The 21198-nt window shown below is 55.7% G+C and overlaps 1 protein-coding gene across 15 annotated transcripts in view; it reads left to right on the top strand.

Annotated features, from left to right (window-relative positions):
- SPEG (striated muscle enriched protein kinase) overlaps nucleotides 1–21198 on the top strand; it is a 60518-nt gene that overhangs the window by 16159 nt on the left and 23161 nt on the right. For 9 of the 15 annotated variants that reach the window (XR_012517610.1, XM_003925489.4, XM_074398981.1 and 6 more), the window contains 9 exons: nucleotides 739–882; nucleotides 1234–1416; nucleotides 12407–12582; nucleotides 12822–12910; nucleotides 15309–15484; nucleotides 17930–18190; nucleotides 19298–19456; nucleotides 19572–19761; nucleotides 19851–20074. Coding sequence is in view for 14 of the 15 variants with exons in the window: in XM_003925489.4 (XP_003925538.3) it covers nucleotides 739–882; nucleotides 1234–1416; nucleotides 12407–12582; nucleotides 12822–12910; nucleotides 15309–15484; nucleotides 17930–18190; nucleotides 19298–19456; nucleotides 19572–19761; nucleotides 19851–20074 (1602 nt within the window). In the remaining variant the exon portion in view is untranslated. The other 6 variants (XM_074398985.1, XM_074398986.1, XM_074398988.1 and 3 more) reach the window with 3 other exon arrangements.

Here is a 21198-nt window from a genome sequence, read left to right as displayed (position 1 = left end):
TTGGCTGTGTACATTGTCCTTTATCTAGCTTACAGAAAGTCAGAGTTGGAGAATGCCCAGAGATCCATGACAGTGGAGTGCTATCATCTCTCTGTATGTATGAGCTTCCTGTAAGCAAGGACCACATCGACCTCCCTCTAGTGTTCTTGGTACCCATACAGTACTCAGTATGCCGAGAGTACAGGATCACTGTTTGGTGAATGGATGAAATCAAAGCTGGTTTTTGTAGACCTCTCAGACCTGCCTGCCATTCCCTCTTTTAAATCTGATGGCTTCACACATCTGGCAGTTCACCTTGTGCCACTGTTATTGCTTAAATCTTGGGCTGCTGTTAGCTTGTCCTCTGTCCACTTGGAAGTTTGCACAATCTTGTGCACCTCTGAGTGCCTTACCAGGGCCTGGTACACCATACATGATGACTGCTGTATTGAAGCTATACACAATGTAGTCCTGTCTTCCTCCACAAGCCAACACTCTAATTGTGGATGAAGCTGAGGAACAGCCAGACTAACATGAGTCAAGGCTACCCTGGCCTGTTTGAGAATGCTCCTTCTGACTTCCTTTGTTCCCTGTCAAAGGACATTCAGGAGGCTGACCCTCTTCTCCCGGAGTCCCTGCTTTCTAGAAGCCCCTCTGTCTGGGTTTGGCTTTCTAGGATACAGGCTGCCAGGGCTCCCTCTCCCCAGTCATCTCTGCAGGGATCATGGCCCCTTACCCCGTTACCCCTGTGTCCGGCAGAATCTTCGGATGACTCCTATGTGTCCGCTGGAGAAGAGCCCCTAGAGGCCCCCGTGTTCGAGATCCCCCTGCAGAATGCTGTGGTGGCACCAGGGGCAGATGTGCTGCTCAAGTGTATCGTCACTGCCAACCCACAGCCCCAAGGTGAGCTCCAGCGCTGGGCCAAGGTGAGGTGAGGTCAAGGTTGGGAGAGGGCGTGTCAGAAGGGAAAGGGAGGTTCCCCTGGACTCCTCTGAGGGAGGGGTGGGAAGGAAGGGAACTATCACCTCCATGGGGGCTTCCGTGACTGGTGTGTGTGTTCAGAGACATTTCCCAGGACCCCCGAGAGAAGAGAGGGCAACCTGGGCTTCCCGAAGTGAGGGTGGACTCCTCTGAATTCCCTGGGGTTCTGAAAGGAGAGGTTTGGGCTCCTGTGTGTTGTGTGGGGTGGGAGTGAGAGATTCTCAGTGGGTGCCTGTGAGCTGTGGCGAGCTGGATCCCTGTGCCTCCCCACAGTGTCCTGGCACAAGGATGGGTCAGCACTGCGCAGTGAGGGCCGCCTCCTCCTCCGGGCGGAGGGTGAGCGCCACACCCTGCTGCTCAGGGAGGCCCGGGTGGCGGACGCCGGGAACTACACCGCCACTGCCACCAACGAGCTGGGCCAGGCCACCTGTGCCGCCTCGCTGACTGTGAGACCTGGTAGGGACCCCGTCAACCCCCGGGGCTGGATGGGGGCGAGCTGTGACTTTTCCCTGTGGTTCCAAGGCCCCAACCCCGCCCCTTTCACTCTCGGCCTTGAGCTTGGGCTCCCCGCCAGCTTGCACAGTCCGTGCAGTCCCTTCTCTGTATTGGCCCTCTGGTGAAAGCGTTTTTAATGGCCCTGGCCTCAGGGCAGGGGCCAAATCCCCAAGGCACACACAAGGCTGGCCAATTCATGAAGTCAGTGAAATTTGTCTTTAGCCATCCTCTAAATGCCAGCCTCCCATGCCATTTCCCTGAACAGGGTCCTATGAGGAAAGCAAATTGTCCTTGAGTTTCCGAGAAAAAGAATCTCTCCGCTCACAGTGCTTAAGAGCCACCAGGAGCCTTCTGAGGTCACTTCCCCTGTAAGACAGTCCCCTCCTCCCAGTAAAAAGAGATGCTTTCGAGTGCCATAAGCCACCTCCCCTCTCCTTTTCTTGAACCCAAAGTCGTAAAAAGGGTACGGCCAAGAGCACCTCTCAGGCTGGCAGTGCCGAGGCCGCCTTGTTTTCTATTTTTGTGAAAGCCCTTACTTGGTGTCAGACTACTTTCTTTGGGATTCAGCCCAGTTTCTTTCTGGTTCCGCTGGATCAGTGTCGGTGTGCATGGCCAGTTCAGCTCATTCAGCTCACTGGGCCTGACAACACCCTGGGCCTGGGGAAGTGAGGATGGTCCGGGGCGTTCCAGGAGGAAAACACACTCAACCCTCAAGGGGGTTCCCACTGGGTGACCAGACCTGGATCAGAAGACCTAGGTCGGGGGACAGTGCGGGGCAGATGAGTGTAGTGCCGAGGACATCGGAGCAGTTGCTTCGTGTTCTGGGTTGCCTGCGCCGAGAGTTGTTGGCGCCCTGAAGGAGGCTGGGATTTAGATCGGCACGGGGACGGCAGGACATGCCAAGAGAGGGAACAGCACACACTGTTCTGTCCCTTTCTTCCATGAAGGGCTGCAGGAGACAAGATGGCAGAGCCTGGGTGCCCGGCCCAGGGCCTCAGCACCTGCACGGTGAGGGCGTTCTTGATGGTGTCTGATCACAGTCTCGTGCTGCAGTAGAGCCTTTGGTTGCACCATTTGGCTTGTGCAGGTCTTCAGCATTCTTAGCTGCGTATCCCTCCCGGGAGCCCATTCTCCGGGCTTTCTCCTTCTCCCACCCCTCCTACCCCGCTGAATCATGCCCGTCCCTCCACCACATGCTTCCGTCTTTCCATCACCTCTGGGATCTGCCTTCTGACTCAGCTCCCAGCTCCCCTGAGGGGGCCCAGGCCTGGCTCCAGGACTCCGGTCAATACCTGGCTTGGGCTGAGATTTGACAAGGGGTGGGATGGGGGGGGGGTGCCCCGATTTTGGCTCAGGGCCATTTGGGAGCCTTTTAAGGTTGGAAAGGCAGCTTGGGGAAAGGCAACTGTCAGCCACTGGGAGTTCTGTTTTTTCGGCATAGAACCTCCTGAGCTTCAGTTTCCTCATTTGTAAACCAGAGATAATGACACCGTCCTCATGGATGAAAGCAAATGTGTGAATGAGCTTTATGAACTGTAAAGCTGTAGACGAATGTTAGTTGTTAGCGTTATTAACGGGTGATGTTGTGTACAAGAGTTCAGGTTTCTCTGAGGATCTGGGAAGTATCTTATCCTTCTCTGTCCCTTTCTTCAGCCTGTCTGTGCCTTGGGGACTCCACCTCTCCCCTGCAAGGCCCATATCCTGCACACCCTCCATAGTTCCCTGCTCCTGTGTTCTCAGCTCATCACAGCATCTCTGCATGTCCTCTGCCCTGGGGAACCAGAAAGCCTTCATCGCATTAGTTTGTTGCACCAGGCATTGCAGCAAGAGAGCCACCTCAGCCAGAAAGCCTTCATCGCATTAGTTTGTTGCACCAGGCATTGCAGCAAGAGAGCCACCTCAGCCAGAAAGCCTTCATCGCATTAGTTTGTTGCACCAGGCATTGCAGCAAGAGAGCCACCTCCTTAAGTCAGGCTGGCTCGGGGGCCCCAGGGGCTGGGATGAAGGCCTGTGGGTTCAGACTTGCTCTGGCTGTTGTAGAGCAAGCTGACTTTCTTACCCTACAAGGCACTGTTTAGTCCCGAGTGGCTGGACAGGAGCCAGTGGACCTGAGAGCAGCAAAAGTGGGCGGAACCCAGGGGGTGGCACAGACATCTGGCAAGGGGTGGTCCCAGGCCTGGAGTCTGCAGGGAGTGAGGGGTGGGGTCAAGGGAGGGCATCCAGCAGTGTGCCCGTGAGCCTGATGGGGAGCAGGTAGAGGGAGGCAGTGGGTAGTGTCTTGTGGGAAGAAGCCTGCGTGCAGCCACCACCCTCTCTTGCTCCTCACCCTCCCCCTGCCCAGTGCCATGGTAACCAGGGCTGGTTGCCCAGTCCCCTCTTGGTGTCCACCCTAACAGGGCCTGCTTTTGAGGGCCCACCAATCTCAATTCCTGGTTGGGAGCCAAGGTAACCAGGGGCTGGATAACTAGAGAATGTAGCCCCGAGGGCGGTGGTTTAGGGGGCAGGGTCTGTGAGCGCAGGACCTGGTCCTCACCAGTGCCCCAGGTCCCTCCCACCCTTTCCACCCCACTGAATCATTCTGCTGAGACCGCAGCTGTTCTCCCAAAGCGGATGTGTGTATCGGGGCGGGTGGCTAGGGAGTGTGAGAAGCAAACCATTCCCCACCGCTGGCCACATCCATCACACAAGTATTTATTGAGTACCAACCAGGTGCCAAGTGCTACGTCTCTCTAAAGTTTCTTCTGTTTGGAGAGTGCCATAGACTTTCCCAAATCCTCTCACATCTCTTCCCTGGCAATAACATTGTGCCATGCATATCTCTCGGAGGGACATGTGACAGGTGGTGACATTCCCATTTTGCAGATGAGAGACAGGTAGAGCTGGCACCAGGCCAGCAGCCTTTATTTTGCACTTGCAGTCTGCCTAGGGATGTTATCAGCAACAAGCAATTTAGGGTGATGGAAATAACTGCCCATGAAGCAAATAAACTTAGTGTGGGGTGCAAATAAAAATACATGACTAGGCCGGGCACGGTGGCTCACGCCTGTAATCCCAGCACTTTGGGAGGCTGAGGCAGGTAGATCACTTGAGGTCAGGAGTTTGAGACCAGCCTGGCCAATGTGGTGAAACCCTGTTTCTACTAAAAATACAAAAATTAGCCAGGCATGGTGGCAGGCACTTGTAGTCCCAGAAACTTTGGAGGCTGAAACGGGAGAATCACTTGAACCTGGGAGGCAGAGGTTGCAGTAAGCTGAGATCAGGCCACTGCACTCCAGCCTAGGTGACAAAGTGAGACTCTGTCTCAAACAATAAATAAATAAATAATACATGACCAATTAGCACTTATTGAGTGCTTCATGTATACCAGGTCCTGTGTTAATTGGATTATTTTGTTTAATCCAGCCTTATGAGATAGGTTCTATTATGCCCATGTTACAGATGAGGAAACTGAGACTCAGAAAACTTTAGCAAATTGCTCTCCAGACACAGTGGTTCACAACTGTAATCCCAGCAGTTTTGTCTGGAGCAGCATTGGTTAATACACGTTTCTGTGATAATGGAAATGCTCTATACGTGTGCGGTCCAGTACGGTAGCCCTAGCTCACATGGGGTTAGTGAGCACTTGAAATGCAGCTGAGGTGACTGAGGAACTGCATTTTAAATTTCATTTCATTTTAATAACTGAGCGTTTAAATAGTCTCAGGTGACCAGTGGCTGCCTTCTTGGGATGGTCAGCTCTAGGAGCTTAGGGCCAGTTGGAGGCTGGAGCTGTGATTTGAAGCCCTGTCTCAGTCTCTCAAGCCTACACTCCTAACCACGACACTATCCCATCCCATCCCCCTTTTCTGTTGCTCTGAGGAAGTTTGAGGTTGAGGTGGCACTGAGCTCATGAGTCCACTGGGAGGGCACTGGTGATGCCGTCTGTGGGTGGGTCAGATTGGGGGCTTCCTCTCCTTCCTCTGTTGACTCCCCACCTGTGACACAGCTGCGGTCCTTCTGTTTCCTTGCAGGCCTGGGGTGAGCACACCCAGCTTCCCCACCATGGGCCCTGTCAGGAGGCCCTCTGGGTGCTGGCCAGGAGAAAGCGGGGATACGGGAGGCCCCATGGGCCTGGGCCTCATCCTGCCACCTCCAGTCCTCCCTCAAGTACAGGTCTCCTATATTTGAGTTTAAGATTCTAGCATTTTCCAGACAAGACCTTGGCCTCTTCATTGCACCTTACTTAGCTGGTCGTGGTTTTCTTGGCTGTAAAGTGAGGATCATCATACCACCCAGGCTACCTACTCAGTGAGATTCCCGAGGGTCTGTGAGGAGGGCGAGTTGGCTCAGGGCATTTGGGCCAGAGGATATGGCTCATCGAAGCCCATTTTCGTCCCACTCATATGATCGACACGACCACAGCAGACAAGACGTGGTTTATTGGGGGCCATGAAAACAAAAACAAGAAAACTGTGGCACCTCTGTCAGTCCCTGTTTTCTCTTGCCCCTGGTCTCTAGCCACCTGTGGCATAGTTACAGTTTCTCCCTTATGATGGCTGTGGCTGTGATGGGGAGGATGCCACATGGCCCCCATCGTCAGTCATTGATGGCGGTTTGGACAACACCTGACGAAGTGGTGTGGCATGGTCCCTTTACCCAAACTCAGCCCTCCCTCCACCCTTCTGCCTGCCAGAAACAGATTTGTTTGACAGGTGGCCTCCCTGAGGCTGGTACCTAGGACAGGGGCTATCACTCACAGCCTGTCAGAAGAATGGAGAGCTCATTTACTGTTGTTGCAGCCTCCTTCTCTCACCTGAAGCAACCTAACATAACTATATGTAAGAAATTAGGCCAGGCATGGTGGCTCACACCTGTAATCCCAGCACTTTGGGAGGCCAAGGTGGATAGATCATGAGGTCAGGAAATCAAGACCATCCTGGCCAACATGGTGAAACCCCATCTCTACTAAAAATACAAAAAAAAAATTAGCCAGGAGTGGTGGTGCATGCCTGTAGTCCCAGCTACTCAGGAGGCTGAGAGGCAGGAGAATTGCTTGAACCCAGGAGGTGGAGGCTGCAGTGAGCCGAGATTGCACCACTGCACTCCAGCCTGGGTGACAGAGCAAGACTCTGTCTCAAAAAAAAAAAAAAAAAAAAAAAAAAAAAAGCCGGGAGCAGTGGCTCACACCTGTAATCCCAGTACTTTGGGAGGCCGAGGCAGGCGGATCACAAGGTCAGGAGTTTGAGACCAGCCTGACCATAATGAAACCCTGTCTCTAATAAAAATACAAAAATGAGCCGGGCATGGTGGCATTCACCTGTAATCCCAGCTACTTAGGAGGCTGAGCCAGGAGAATGGCTTGAACCTGGGAGGCAGAGGTTGCAGTGAGCCAAGATCATGCCATTGCCCTCCAGCCTGGGTGACAGAATGAGACTCCATCTCAAAAACAAACAAACAAACAAACAAAATAATTACTCTTGGGGCTAGATCAAGCTGATCATGTGAAATGCTCTCTGACAGCTTGTGCATTTTGAACCAAACCTGAAACATTTTCAGTCCAAGAGGAAACGTTCATGTCAGCACCCTGTGGAAATGCCCACCTCCTGGCCAGACATGCCCTCCTTTTCCCTGACTTTTCCACAGTGGGGTTACCATAGCAGACATTTCAAGAAATGCCTGAGAAGGACCTGCTGAAATAGTGCATGCAGAGGGCCAGCTGGGAAGGGCCAAGCCGCAGATGAATGCTGGCTAACCTGCAGCATGTCAGTCCCTTCCTCAAGAATCATAAGGAGAGGGAAGCCGTTTATGGGCCAGGTGCGATGGCTGACACCTGTAATCCCAGGACTTTGGGAGGCCAAGGCGGGTGGATCACTTGAGGCCAGGAGTTCGAGACCAGCCTGACAAACATGGTGAAACCCCGTCTCTTCAAAAAAGACAAAAATTAGCCAGGTGTGGTGGTGACTGCCTGCAATCCCAGCTACTGAGATAGGAAGGCTGAGGCAGGAAAATCACTTGAACTTGGGAGGTGGAGGTTGCAGGGCACCTAGATTGCACCACTGCCCTCCAGCCTGGACGACACAGTGAGACTGTCTCAAAACAAAAACAAAAATCAGCCAGGCTCAGTTCCTCATGCCTGTAATCACGGCACTTTGGGAGGCCGAGGTGGGTGGATCACGAGGTCAGGAGTTCGGGACTATCCTGGCCAACATGGTGAAACCTCGTCTCTACTAAAATACAAAAAATTAGCTGGGCGTGGTGGCGCGTGCCTATAATTCCACCCACTCAGGAGACTGAGACAATAGAAGCACTTGAACCTGGGAGGTGGAGGTTGCGGTGAGCCGAGATCGTGCCATTGCACTCCAGCCTGGGCAACAAGAGTGAAACTCTGTCTCAATAAAACAAAAACAAACAAACACAAATTGTGAGGAGTCCCCTTTGCCTTCGAAGTAAAGGCTGCACACCTTTAGGTGGCCTCTGCCGTCTGCACCCATAGGGCAAAAGGAGCCAGAGGCCTGAGATGGGCCCTCAGGTGGCGGTGGGAGGCATCTGCTCGGACACTGGGGTGCCTCACTCCTTCTTGACCCAGTTTTATGGGCAAGACAGTTGAGCTACAGTCCTCTGCACATGTGCCTTTTGCTTCAAACTTTTCTGTGTGCGCTTTCCTCTGCCTGGAATACTTTTCCCTTTTCTGTGCAAACTCCAATTCCAATACCGCCTCTTCCTTCAGTTCCTTCGCTCTCCGTGGGCCAAAAGTCATCTCCCGTCTTCTGTACTCCCACACCCCTTACCTGTTCTCTCTTGCTACCTTCTACTTCCTGCTTGCTCTTAAAGTTGCTTGTGTATCTGGCTTGTCTTCCGCACCACCCAGAAGGCACCTGAGGACATGACCATGTCTTTGCCACTCCTTAGCACTGGCAGCTCTGCCTGGGGGCCATCTTGGACAGTGAGGGGCTGTGTGGACTTTGAGGCTGTGTGTGAGGTGGCAGTGGGTAGGCAGAGACCCCCATGAGTTTTCAAGCCCCTGAAGAACCTGGGTAAGACACAGAGGTGGGGCTAGGCATGATGCCCAGCCGCAAGGGTCACGAGGCTCTGCCTGAAGGGAGCTTGGGAGAGAGACTGGGGAGCGGTGGTCCTCAGAGTGTGGCCCCCAGACCAGCAGCAGCAGCATCGCTTGAAAATGTGTTAGAAATGCAGATTCTTTTTTTTTTTTTTTTTCCAATAAGCCTTTTACACTCCTAAGAAATGCAGATTATTGGCCCCAGCCCCAACCTACTGAATCAGGAATTCCATGGGTGGAGCCCAGCACGCTATGGTCTAAGGAGCCTTCCAGGTGATTCTGATGCACAGAAAATTTTGAGAACCACTGCCATAGAGTTAGAGATCGTGCCCAAGATGGGAGGTTAGATCATGCCATGGGAAGCACACGGGCTGTGGAGTCAAACCTCCTAGGTTCAAAGCCTGGCCCTGAGGTTTAATGGCCTGGTGAAGTGGGGCCCAGTGATACCACCTCTTAGGGCTATCCTCCTCCCATAAAGTCAGCAGTGGTTCCTAAACTTTCATGTGCACAAGCATCACCTGGGGTGCTTTTTAAAAATGCAGTTTCCAGGGCTGGGCACAGTGGCTCATGCCTGTAATCCCAGCACCTTGGGAGGCTGAAGCAGGTGGATCATGAGATCAAGAGATCAAGACCATCCTGGCCAACATGGTGAAACTAAAAATACAAAAATTAGCCAGGTGTGGTGGTGGGTGCCTGGCTACTTGGGAGGCTAAGGCAGGAGAATTGCTTGAGCCCAGGAAGTAGAGGCTGCAGTGAGCCAAGATCACGCTACTGCACTCTACCCTGGTGACAGTGAGACTCCGTCTCAAAAAAAAAAAAAAAAAAAAAAAAAGCAGTTTCCTGACATTTCAGAAAATCGAATTCGCAGGCTGGAGTAAGGTTGAGAAATCTATATTTTAAATAAGCCCGAGGTGGTCCTGATGTGAGCAGGTCAAGTATCATTCTGAGAAGCCCTGATGCAAAGGGCCACGTGTGACACCTTTTATGTACTAGATAGTCACAGTGGTGGCTGCAACTCTGATGTGTGAACACATCAGGGGACATTGGAACAGTTGGGGCCGGTGGATGTGCTGGTCTGAGGAGAGTGAGTTCCCTGTGTGCTTCCTAACGCCAGCATTTTCATCAAATGAGTCTGACCTGAGAGTGATGTTGAAAGGGCAGACAGGAGCACTGGGAGCCAGCGTGAAGGGGCGGTACTTCCGCAGCGGGTTGTTCAGGGCCAGTGAGTGGAGGTGCCTCTTAGGTTTGGCGGGGAGGTGGGGGGGCGGCTGCTCCCTCCTTCCTGGCTGGTGTAATTGTGCTTCCCACAGGGAGAGTTGGGCTTGTGGGTGGAGCAGGGCTGGAATGTCAGGGACTGGTTCCAAAGTTGGTTTTGGCAGTGGGGCCAGGGAAGGCTAGGTGGCACCAGATTCTGGTATGGAGCCTCAGGAGTCCTCCTCCATCAGCCTCCTTGGTTACTCACTTTTGGAGGTATGGAGGGGCAGAGACTACTGCCTTGTCTGGAAGAGGCCTGGGCTGCTCTGACAGTCTCTCTTTCCAAGGGACTTGAGGATGGGGGTGTGCGCGGTGGCTGGGTGGCCTCCAGCATACTGTTCCGCTGGCCACCACCAGGGGCCTCTCTTTAAGCCTTGGCGATCCGGCCTTCAGCTTTGCTCTCCTCCCTGGGCCCCTGAGCCTCCTCAGCACGGTCCAGCCTGGAGGTGACCTGGAGCAGGACTCCAGGCTCCGCGGAGGGGTAGGACTGCCCGCCTGCAGGGCCATACCTGTGATCTCAGCTTCAGTGGCCTTAAGCACCAAATGCCATTCTGCCTTCCCTCCCCAACCCTACCTCAAGACAGCCAGACTGAATCATGTTGTGGGCCCCTCCTCTGCCAGCCCCCAGCCCTCCTTCCACACGGGCCATGCTGGGAAACACAGGTCATGGCTTAGGAATGTGACCTAAGGCAGGGGTGAAGTGATAGGAAGAGGGAGAAGGACATGTGACCCCTGCTCAACAGCCCCCTTCTCTCTCGCTCTATGTCCAAGCCCCTTCCCCTGTCTGAAGTACCGCCCCTTCACACTGGCTCCCAGTCCCCAACGACGACCCCATGCTTCCCCAACCCAGATGCAGATGGATGCTCATGATAAGGGGCCATTTGGGGGAAGCAGCCCCCACTATCCTCCCTAGCGGGGTTGATGAGTGATAGGAAAGTTGCCAACAGGTTCCCTGGCAGAATGGATAGGAGAGCTGCATGTGGGCTTAGTGCCCTGGGGTGGCTGCTGGCCAGACCTTCCATGGCTGGGATGGGGGGCAGAGGCGAGATTCTGGGCACCCTCAGGTCCTTCCCCCACCTCTGGGAAGGAGGGCAAAGGTCTTGACAGTCCTCTGATTTTCGGGGCCAAAGAAAACAGGTACGGCCTAGCTCTGTAGTATTTGAGACTCCTTAGCACATTCTCAGGTCAGGGATCTTGGTGGTTTAGTCAGAGCAAGGGGCAACCCAGGGAACAGTTGCCACGGGCACGCATCTCGAGTGGCACAGTGCAATGCCACCCCTCCCTGTCTTACTAGGGGACAGAGGCCCCATATCTTGAGTCAAGGTGCCTCGGAGGGGGCTTTGCTCTTGTCACATTCCGGAGCTGTAAGGAGAGGAAAGGCAGATCCTCTGGGTGGCTTGGGAGTGAGCAGGGTGGCTAAATCCAGACAGCCGCACTCCGCCCTCCCCTCTCCCCTCTCCTCCCCCTCCACGCCAGGGCCCAGGCTGCCTGTGGTCTCAGCAGGCACCACCTTCCCAGCCAGCTGCCTGCCTGCCTGCCTGCCATCCAACCTCTGCCTTCCCCTCCCCCAGGGCCTTCTCCGTGCAGGGCCTGAGCTGGGTCAGCCGAGTGAGTGGGGCTGGGCAGGTTGGACAGGCCCGGCTCCTGCTCCCTGGGGAGACACGCTGGGGTGGGTAGTGGGCAGGCAGCAGGAGGGCCCGGTGCCAGGGCAGAGCGTTCAGGACAGGCACAGGCTGGGGTCCGTGTGCAGAGCCTCAGGGTGAGTTGTGGTATAACCCTGCTGGGGGCTTGGGGTTGGGGGGAACATGGGGGTAAAAGCCAGGGGACTGTGGCAGTTTCATGTCTGTATTTGGCAGTCGGATAGGAGCCAGCTCAGCTAGACTGGGCCCCTGGCCAGTTGCAGGGGAGGGCGTCAGGGCCCTGGGGACATCCCTCCCCTAAGGCCGACTCTGGTGCCCCCTCCTCCTCCCCAGGCTGAGCTGCCCTTTTCTGTCCATGACTCCAGCTCTGCTTTCCTTTCCCTCGAGCATTTGGGGGTGCAGGCTGTAGGGCTGTGGCCAAACAGGTGCCCCTGGGGTTTCCGCAGCAGGAAGCTGAGAAGGGAAGGGGGAAGGGGGAGGGGCAGGCTAGACGGTGCCGCCTCATTGGCCCTGGACCAAGGTCAGGATGTGACTTGTCTGTGGTGTGTGTTCCTCTGCACCAGGCCCAGCTCACCTAGAAATGGGCATCCTAGCCATGCTGCCTCAGGGTTCCATAGACATGCATCCCCTGCTTTTGGAGCCCGCAGCTGGTGGTCTAGGCCCCTAGTCCATGTCAGGAATGTGGGTTCCCTGCTCCAGTGGAATTCTCTTGCCAGGCCCAGGAGCAGCCCCTCTGCTGCACGAACCTCTTGCCCCAGGCCTTTCCCTATGGTGTCCCATCGAGGGAGGATCATAGGGAGGATCTATGGTGTCCCATTGGTAGAGCCAGTGACAGAGAAGTTCCAGGGGCTCAGGGAGAGAAAACAGCTGGGTGACATTGCAGGAGCCTAGGGGTGAAGTCAGGGCAGGGCTGGCCTGTGGGGAGCTGCCCCAACTCCTGGGCTCTGGGCGACATTCCAGCCAGCTCTCCCAGGCTCTCTGCTCGTCTTCCTCCATGGCAGCTGTCTCTGTCTGTCTCCAGGTGGGTCTACATCCCCTTTTAGCAGCCCCATCACCTCCGACGAGGAGTACCTGAGCCCCCCAGAGGAGTTCCCAGAGCCTGGGGAGACCTGGCCCGGAACCCCCACCATGAAGCCCAGTCCCAGCCAGAACCGCCGTTCTTCCGACACTGGCTCCAAGGCACCCCCTACCTTCAAGGTCAGACCCCTGAGGCTGGGGCCCGGCCTCCTGTGTGCCCCCATTCCTTTGGGTGCCCCCTTGTTCTTGGGGCCATGCTCCGGCACCAGCAAGACCTGGAGCTTTGCTCCCATTCAACGCTTCTTACCCAGAGCCAGTCTCAGTCTGGCTGTGGAAGAGGCCTCCATCCCAGATTCCACAGCCTTCAGGACCCAAGGCTCTGCCCTGTCTCCCTTGACACTTTGGGGTACCCCCTTCAGGTCTCACTTATGGACCAGTCAGTAAGAGAAGGCCAAGATGTCATCATGAGCATCCGCGTGCAGGGGGAGCCCAAGCCTGTGGTCTCTTGGTGAGTAGCCGCACTTCACAACACCCATGGGCGACTCCATCAGGCTTTGGCTCTGGGAGGTCTGGCTTTGGGTAGAAGGAACTGGAACCTTTGTGGGGTTCCCCATGATCTGTCTCTGGGGCCTCATCTTAGGGATAGCAGTGTACTCCCCCCTAGTACCCTGTCCCTTGCCCCCACGTTCCAGGCTTATTTAGGGCCTCCCCTTCTGGGGAGGGATTTGGGTCTCAAGCCTGTCCATTTGGGATAAATGTCTGGGCCCACAGGCTTATGCCTGTAATCCCAGCACTTTGGGAGGCTGAGGCAAGCGGATCACTTGAGGCCGGGGGTTCAAGACCAGCCTAGCCAACATGGCAAAACCCTATCACTACTAAAAATACAAAAATATAGCCAGATGTGGTGATACACGCCTGTAATCCCAGCTACTCAGGAGGCTGAGGCAAGAGGATCACTTGATCCTGGGAGGTGGCAGGTGCAGTGAACTGAGATTGCACCACTGCACTCCAGCCTGGTTGACAGAGGGAGACTGTCTCAGAAACAAAAACACTCCCTTTCCAAAATTGGCAAGGAGCAACACATTTCAGAGGCCAAGGAAGGAGGATTGCTTGAGCCAGGGCAACATAGTGAGGCTGTCTCTACAAAAAAATTTTTTTTAATTAGCTGGATGTGATAGTACATGCCTGCAGACCCAGCTACTTGTGAGGCTGAAGAGGAGGATCGCTGGAGCCCAAAGTTTGAGGTTGCAGTGAGCTATGATCACACTATTGCACTCCAGCCTGGGTGATATAGTGAGACCCTGTTGCTGAAAAAAAAAACCACACAACAATTTGTTTCTCAGCTGCCAGCAGCCCAGAGTTAAATGTGGGTCTCAGCAGCAGGGCCTTGCACATCCCGGGTGCCTGGAACATGGATTACTCAGCTTGCTCGTTTTTTGTTGATTTGAATTCTGTTTTTTATTTTTAATTGATTGCCTGGTCCCCACTATGATTTTCTTTTGTTGAGACGGAGTTTTGCTCTTGTTGCCTAGGCTAGAGTGCAGTGGCATGATTGCTGCAAACTCTGCCCCCCCAGGTTCAAGTGATTCTCCTGCCTCGGCCTTCTGAGTAGCCACCACACCTGGCTAATTGTGTATTTTTAGTAGAGACGGGTTCACCATGTTGGCCAGGCTGGTCTTAAACTCCTGGCCTCAGGTGATCCACCCGCCCTGGCCTCCCAAAGTACTGGAATTACAGGCATGAGCCACCATGCCCAGCCCCCACTGTAATTATTTTTAACATTGTAAGTTTTTTCATATCCCTTTTGGGAAGTGGGAAAGCTATCGATCTGTTATAAATATGTAAAAATAAGACATGGAGAAGTTTAAGAATTATTAAGAGCTAGCCAGGCACAGTGGCTCACACCTGTAATCCCAGCACTTTGGGAGGCTGAGGTGGGCAGATCATGAGGTTAGGATTTCAAGTCTCAAAAAAATATATATTATTATGAGCTAAATAGGGCCAGGCATGATGGCTCAATGCCTGTAATCCCATCACTTTGGGAGGCCAAGAGAGGAGAATCATTTGAGCCCAGGAGTTCAAGACCAGTGTGGGCAACATGGTGAAACCCTGTATTTACAAAAAATACAGAAAATAGCCAGGCATGTTGGCATGTGCCTGTAGTCTCAGCTACCCAGGAGGCTGGGGTCAGGGGATCACTGGAGCCTGGGAACGTAGAGATTGCAGTCAGCTGTGATTGTGCCACTGCACTCCAGCCTGGGTGACAGAGTGAAACCTTGTTTTGTTTTGTTTTGTTTTGTTTTTGAGACGGAGTTTTGCTCTTGTTACGCAGGCTGGAGTGCAATGGCGCAATCTTGGCTCACCGCAACCTCCGCCTCCTGGGTTCAGGCAATTCTCCTGCCTCAGCCTCCTGAGTAGCTCGGACTACAGGCATGCGCCACCATGCCCAGCTAATTTTTTGTATTTTTAGTAGAGACGGGGTTTCACCATGCTGACCAGGATGGTCTCGATCTCTTGACCTCGTGATCCACCCGCCTTGGCCTCCCAAAGTGCTGGGATTACAGGCTTTAGCCACTGCGCCTGGCTGAAACTTTGTTTTGAAAGAAAAGAAGGAAAAGAAAAAAGAGCTAAATAGCATGGCTCTACCTCGAATGTGGCAAGATTCTGAGAATGGAGAGCTCCAGGTAGTCAGAAGTGACCTGGAAGCTCCTGGAGGCAGGTGGGATGGCAGAGTCAGGGTCAAAACCTCACCCTAGAAACCAGGGATGCCCGCGGTCAGGGGACAGCTCCGGAGACTGAGCAAACTGCACAGGGAAGGAGAGGCCTGCGCAGCGCTGCAGCCCCAGGTCCTGCGCACACAGATCAGGTCCCTGGGCCCTGGGACTGACTTCTTGCCCCTCTGACAGGCTGAGAAACCGCCAGCCGGTGCGCCCGGACCAGCGACGCTTTGCGGAGGAGGCTGAGGGTGGGCTGTGCCGGCTACGGATCCTGGCTGCGGAGCGCGGCGACGCTGGCTTCTACACCTGCAAAGCAGTCAATGAGTACGGCGCTCGGCAGTGTGAGGCCCGCCTGGAGGTCCGAGGTGAGTACCTTATTTCTCCACGAACGCCCACCTGGCCCTGGCCCCTTCCTTCCGCCACTGTCCACTCACATGGCCTCAGCTACAGGATGCCACCACTGAAAGGGCCTTATGGGGGCCCCTAGTCCAGCTGCTTGTATTATTGTTGAGTGAACCAAGACCCAGAGACAGGAAGTGACCTGCCCAAAGCTGCACAGCACATTGTTCCGTGCTCAGCTTACTATACAACCCTACCTTCGCTGTTGTTCTGTCACAGAGCCCTGGCAGCAGCCAGAGACCCTGCACCCACCACTGGCCGAGCTCTCTCTACACTCTTCTGAGCCTTTGTCTCGGTGCTCTGCCCAGGACCCTCCTTCATCCCCCTCCCCCTCTCCTCTCGCCCCCTTGCCCACCCTCCCATCCCATTGCTGTGCAGAAGCTACTGTGGGGAGAGTCTGGTGGCTGGACCCGTTCGGAGGGGACCTTGGGGTGGGCGAGGCATGGAGCATCACAGGGACCCTAGGGTACCAGGGTGAGCACAGCTGTGACATGTGAAGAGGCCTGGGCCCCCAGAGCCTGGGGCATAAGTGCAGGGGCCCTCTCAGGCAGCAGACATGACAGGCCCTGGCTCGGGGGCCCTCGAGGACCTGTGGATTTTCCTCCCCGAGGGCCAACCATTTATCTTGCCTTCTGCTTCACCCTTGCCCTCAATAGCTCCTCACTCTCCTTGCTTCTGACGAAGCCCCCAGCCTCCCACCTCCCGCCAAGGCTCAGCGCCAGGACCCTGACAGTCGTGGTCCCTCTGCTGGCCCCTGCCTCAGTTCCCCTCCTCTATGCCTGACATTCCTGTGGTTGCCACCTCCTTGGTCTTCAGATTCTTCAGCCCCACTCCCCGGCCTGCTGCTTCTCCAGGGCCTGGCTCTGCCTCATTTCTCTGTATTAACCTGTGTCTCGGTGCTTCTTTCTCTTGGTGATTCCTTCCGACACCCCAAGGCTTTGGGGTGCTCCTGAGCCCATGAATGCCTGGTTGCCTGGGGTCTCTGCCCGCCCAGGAACCCTAAGGACCCAGTTTCTGGCTAGCTGCCAGCCCACCCAGCCCAGGGCTAACCTTTGGGGAGCCAAGAGTGGCTGTGCTGCCCTGGCAGTGTGAAAGGTGGCCTTCCATGCAGAAGGGCCCTAGCCAGGTCTGTGTGCATGCGTGTGCATGTGTGCGTGCGTGTGTGTGTGCGTGCATGCGTGTATGTTCATGTGTGTGTGCGTGCGTGTGTGTGTGCTCGTGTGTGTGTGCGAGCGTGCGTGTGTGCTGCACTAACCTGCCGCTTGCTGACTGAGGTTTTTGTCTGTACACAGGCGAGTGAGCTCAGGGGGCCACCTGCGCTCCCCCCGCTACCCTCCGAGCCGCGCCCCTGTCTCAGGCACCTCTCGGACCTCGCTGTGTTTCACTGCCTCCTGCCCACAGACCCAGGCCCGCCGGCCCGGACCCGTCCCAGCCTCCCCTCCCCACCCCATGTAGCCCTCAGAGGGATAGCCCATGGGCCCCTGTGGACCCTCCCTCCCCAAGTGGACACATGGCTGTGCAGGCCAGGAGGCCCACAGATGGACTGAGTGCTGGGAAGGGGCAGCTGTGTGGGGTGTCAGCCCCCCAAGCCTCTCCCTGAAGGGGAGCACCGGGCGAGTGCATGTGCTACCGCTGCTACAGGCCTGTCTGTCTACGTGTTTGTCTGTCTGTGTGTCTGTGACAGTCAGGGAAGGATGCCTCTGAGCTGAGATGGGGTCAGACAGAGTGGAAGAGATTAGGGCTTGCCATGGAGGGGCCGGAGAAGCTGGGGCTGTTGACGAGGGCCTTAGCAAGAGGGGTTGGACACTGACCATTCCAGAAATGGGTTTCAAATGGCGTAACACTTTCTATTCCACAAAAGACCAAAAGCCAGAGACCCCAGGATCTGTGCTGATGAACCGCCTGGCTGAGCCCTGGCCCTGGCAGGTTTAGGGCCCATTTGGGGCCCCCTCCTTCCCTGTCAGGGCCCGGGGTACTCTGTCTGGTGTTAACCAGGCTTGGTGCCAGGGCAGGGGCAGGGGGCCATCGTAGTGAGCATGGAGAGATTTGGGAACACCTATTTCTTAGCTCAAATAAAGTCCAGTTTGTACCCAACTGGTGTGTTGTGTTTTTTTTTTTCCTTCCCGCCGCCGTCTCTGCCACCACGTGGCCCTCTCGGTTTCCCCTCCCTTAGTTCCCTCTCGCCTTCATGAGTCACCTTCCCTGGCCCAGCTTGGATTGCCATCTCAAAGCCAGGTCTGGGCTCGCCTTGCGGTCCTGGCTAGGTGGGTGGGCTTTCTCCGTCTCCAGAGAACAAAATGCATCTCTCTCTCTGTGTCTGTCTGTCTCTCTGTGCGTGCGTATTATGTGTGTCTCCCTTGCCCTGTGTGTCTCTGCTCTGTGCGTGGCCCCTGTGGCTGCTTTCCCCTCAGCGCACCCTGAAAGCCGGTCCCTGGCCGTGCTGGCCCCCCTGCAGGACGTGGACGTGGGGGCCGGGGAGATGGCGCTGTTTGAGTGCCTGGTGGCGGGGCCCACCGACGTGGAGGTGGACTGGCTGTGCCGTGGCCGCCTGCTGCAGCCTGCACTGCTCAAATGCAAGATGCATTTCGATGGCCGCAAATGCAAGCTGCTGCTTACCTCTGTGCATGAGGACGACAGTGGTGTCTACACCTGCAAGCTCAGCACAGCCAAAGGTAACTCCCCACTCAGGCCTTAGTGCTGCTGTGGGTGCCCAAGAGCTGGAGGGAGGCTGGAGGGTGCAGAGTAAGATGCCCGGGAAACAGAGCTCCAACCCCTAGGTGAAGTGTTGGGGATGGGAGCTGGTGCATCGCTCCGGCCTCAGTAAAATTCGTGCTTAGAGTAGTGGGTAGCCCAAAGGAAAGGCCGAGACTGGGTTAACTGTTCCTAGGAGGGAGTGTGTCGCTGAGGTGGATGTGGGTTCCAGTGCCTGCCCTGCAAGTCACCAACCACATAACTTTGAACAAGTCACTTCATCTCTTTGAGCTTTTTAGCCTGCTCATCTGTGAAACAGGGATGGTGATCATGCCTCCTTTGTAGAGGGATTGGTAGGATGAATGAGATAATGGATGTAAAGAACGAAGCCCAGTGCCTGTCAAAAGGGCCTTACCAGGAGGGGTGGGGCACTGACCATTCCAGAAACGGTTTCACATGGCACACCTGCCTAATAAATGCCAGCCATTGTTACCACTGATGATATCTCTGACCTGGGCCTGTCCTCATGAACAGCAGAGATGATGGCACCTGCCTTGCCACATTGTGGGTGATGAAGACCTAGGGGGAAGCTGGAGGGACTTTGGAAGCAGGAGAGTGCAAATATCTCCTCCAGAAGCTTCTTTGGGGCTTGGTAGAGTGGGGTCAAGGGGCATCTGCTTTGAGTCGGGGGCAGGTGGCTAGGAGCATGAGCATGACCCCGGTACAGAGGATAATTATGAGAAGGAGATGGAAGAGGGGTGGGTTTGGCTTCTAGGACCCTCTCAGAGCTGGACTATGCTTCATCCAGGGTGGGCAGGAGGGAGAGAGCTGGGAGCAGGCCCTGGGTGCCTATGGAGTCCCCAGTCCACCATGGCAGCCTGGGCCCATGCTTGGTGACCTCACCCTCTCAAGAAGGTGGGGATCTGTGCATCTGGATCTGTGCCCACTGCCTCCACTGGGCACCCAGAACCTTTGCTGGGCTCTGCCCAGTCTCCAGCCTTCTGCTCAGCCTTAAGTCAGGAGTGGCATGTGGGGATGCCTGGGCGTCCTTGGCTTTCCCTATCTCTGAGCTGTCCCCTACCCCCCAGATGAGCTGACTTGCAGTGCCCGGCTGACTGTGCGGCCCTCGCTGGCACCCCTATTCACGCGGCTGCTGGAAGACGTGGAGGTGTTGGAGGGCCGAGCTGCCCGCTTCGACTGCAAGATCAGTGGCACCCCACCCCCTGTTGTTACCTGGACTCATTTTGGTATGGCCTCTTTGCTGCAGGTGTTGAGGGCTCCCCAAGGGTCCAGGCAGGAATAGGGTACACCCAGAGGGCCCTCACTGTGCCTGCTCCGCATTCCCACCCCTCCCTCCTGCAGGTCGCCCCATGGAGGAGAGTGAGAACTTGCGGCTGCGGCAGGACGGGGGTCTGCACTCGCTGCACATTGCCCATGTGGGCAGCGAGGACGAGGGGCTTTATGCGGTCAGTGCGGTCAACACTCACGGCCAGGCCCACTGCTCAGCCCAGCTGTATGTGGAGGAGCCCCGGACACCCGCCTCAGGCCCTAGGTACGACCAGGGCCCCACCTGATGCTGGGGCTGCCTGTGAGGGGGCCAGCCCAGCCCTGGGCCTCTGGGCAGCCATGTGGTCCTTGCAGCTCAAAGCTGGAGAAGATGCCGTCCATTCCCGAGGAGCCGGAGCAGGGTGAGCTGGAGCGGCTGTCCATTCCCGACTTCCTGCGGCCACTGCAGGACCTGGAGGTGGGACTGGCCAAGGAGGCCATGCTGGAGTGCCAGGTGACTGGCCTGCCCTACCCCACCATCAGCTGGTTCCACAATGGCCGCCGCATCCAGAGCAGCGACGACCGGCGCATGACGCAGTGTACGTGTGTGGGGAGGCCCCCGGGAGTGTCCCCTGCAGCACCCTCTTGGCTTGCCGTGCCCTGCCCCTCTCCCCAGCTTCCCTCCGAGCCTTCCCTCTGCAGCCTGACCAGGGACGGGGCGCTGGGGGGAAGGGAACCTAGAGGGACTGTGAGGTCATTGCCTCCCCCACAGTCCTCGCAGCACTCATCTGCTGAGTCACCCCTCCGTGCCCATTGGCACTTACTGGGCAGGCAGTACAGTCTGGAACTCACCCGCATCGGGCCCATGAGCAAGTTACAGAAGCCCTCCGTGCCTCGGTTTCTCCTCTGTAATTGGGTTGTTATGAGACTAAGTCAGTTAATACTTATAAGCCCCCAGAGCAAGGCCTGGCAAAAGGCAAACAATCGGGAGGCGTGACCTGTCACTGCTCTCGTTTTGGTGGTTATCATCAGCGGTGGCACTTCCTGGAGACACTGGCATGAAAAAGCAGGTGCGGGTAGTGTCTGGCATGGAAGGGATGCTGTGTCCAGGGTTGTTAACAAATAGCAAATGAAGAAGGGGCTGGGGAGACACAGAGGAACACATCTGGGTTGATGTCCTCTCAGTCTGGGATATTTTCTCATGGGACATCTCAGTTCCATCCTTGAAGGAATCTGAGTCTCGTGTGAGAAAGTCTGCCCACCTCCCATCCCACCTCCCATAAACAGTGCGCACTCTTTGGCCCACAATGGTTTCCTCTTCCGGATGCAATATGACAAAAGTTCACCTTTATTAAGTGCTTTCTAAGTGCCAGGCCCTGAGCGCTAAAGGCATGACAAGGACCATTTTACCTTGCCACAGGCCTGTAAGACAGGTACTATTAGCTCCATTTACAGATGGGGAAACTGAGGCTTAAAGCAGTACAGGTAGCTGCCCAGAGGCAAGAAAGGACCGTCTGACTCTGGTGGCCAGCTCCTAACCAGGAGGCCCCTGTCACCCATGCTGCATTCTCCCTGCCCGCCCGGCCATCTCCAACGCCACCACCCTGGCTCCGCCCCCTGCCCACAGCCTCCTATGGCTGTCATCCTCAGCTGAAGGCCTCTCTGTCTTCCACGCCGCTCTGAGGCCAAGTGAGTGTCTGTCTCAGAATCTGAGCTGGCGTCT

The sequence above is a fragment of the Saimiri boliviensis genome, chromosome 5 (assembly GCF_048565385.1).
Source record: "Saimiri boliviensis isolate mSaiBol1 chromosome 5, mSaiBol1.pri, whole genome shotgun sequence".
Classification (NCBI taxonomy): domain Eukaryota; kingdom Metazoa; phylum Chordata; class Mammalia; order Primates; family Cebidae; genus Saimiri; species Saimiri boliviensis.
Note: the sequence above shows the minus strand (reverse complement) of the source record. Positions and strands in the feature narration are given on the sequence as shown.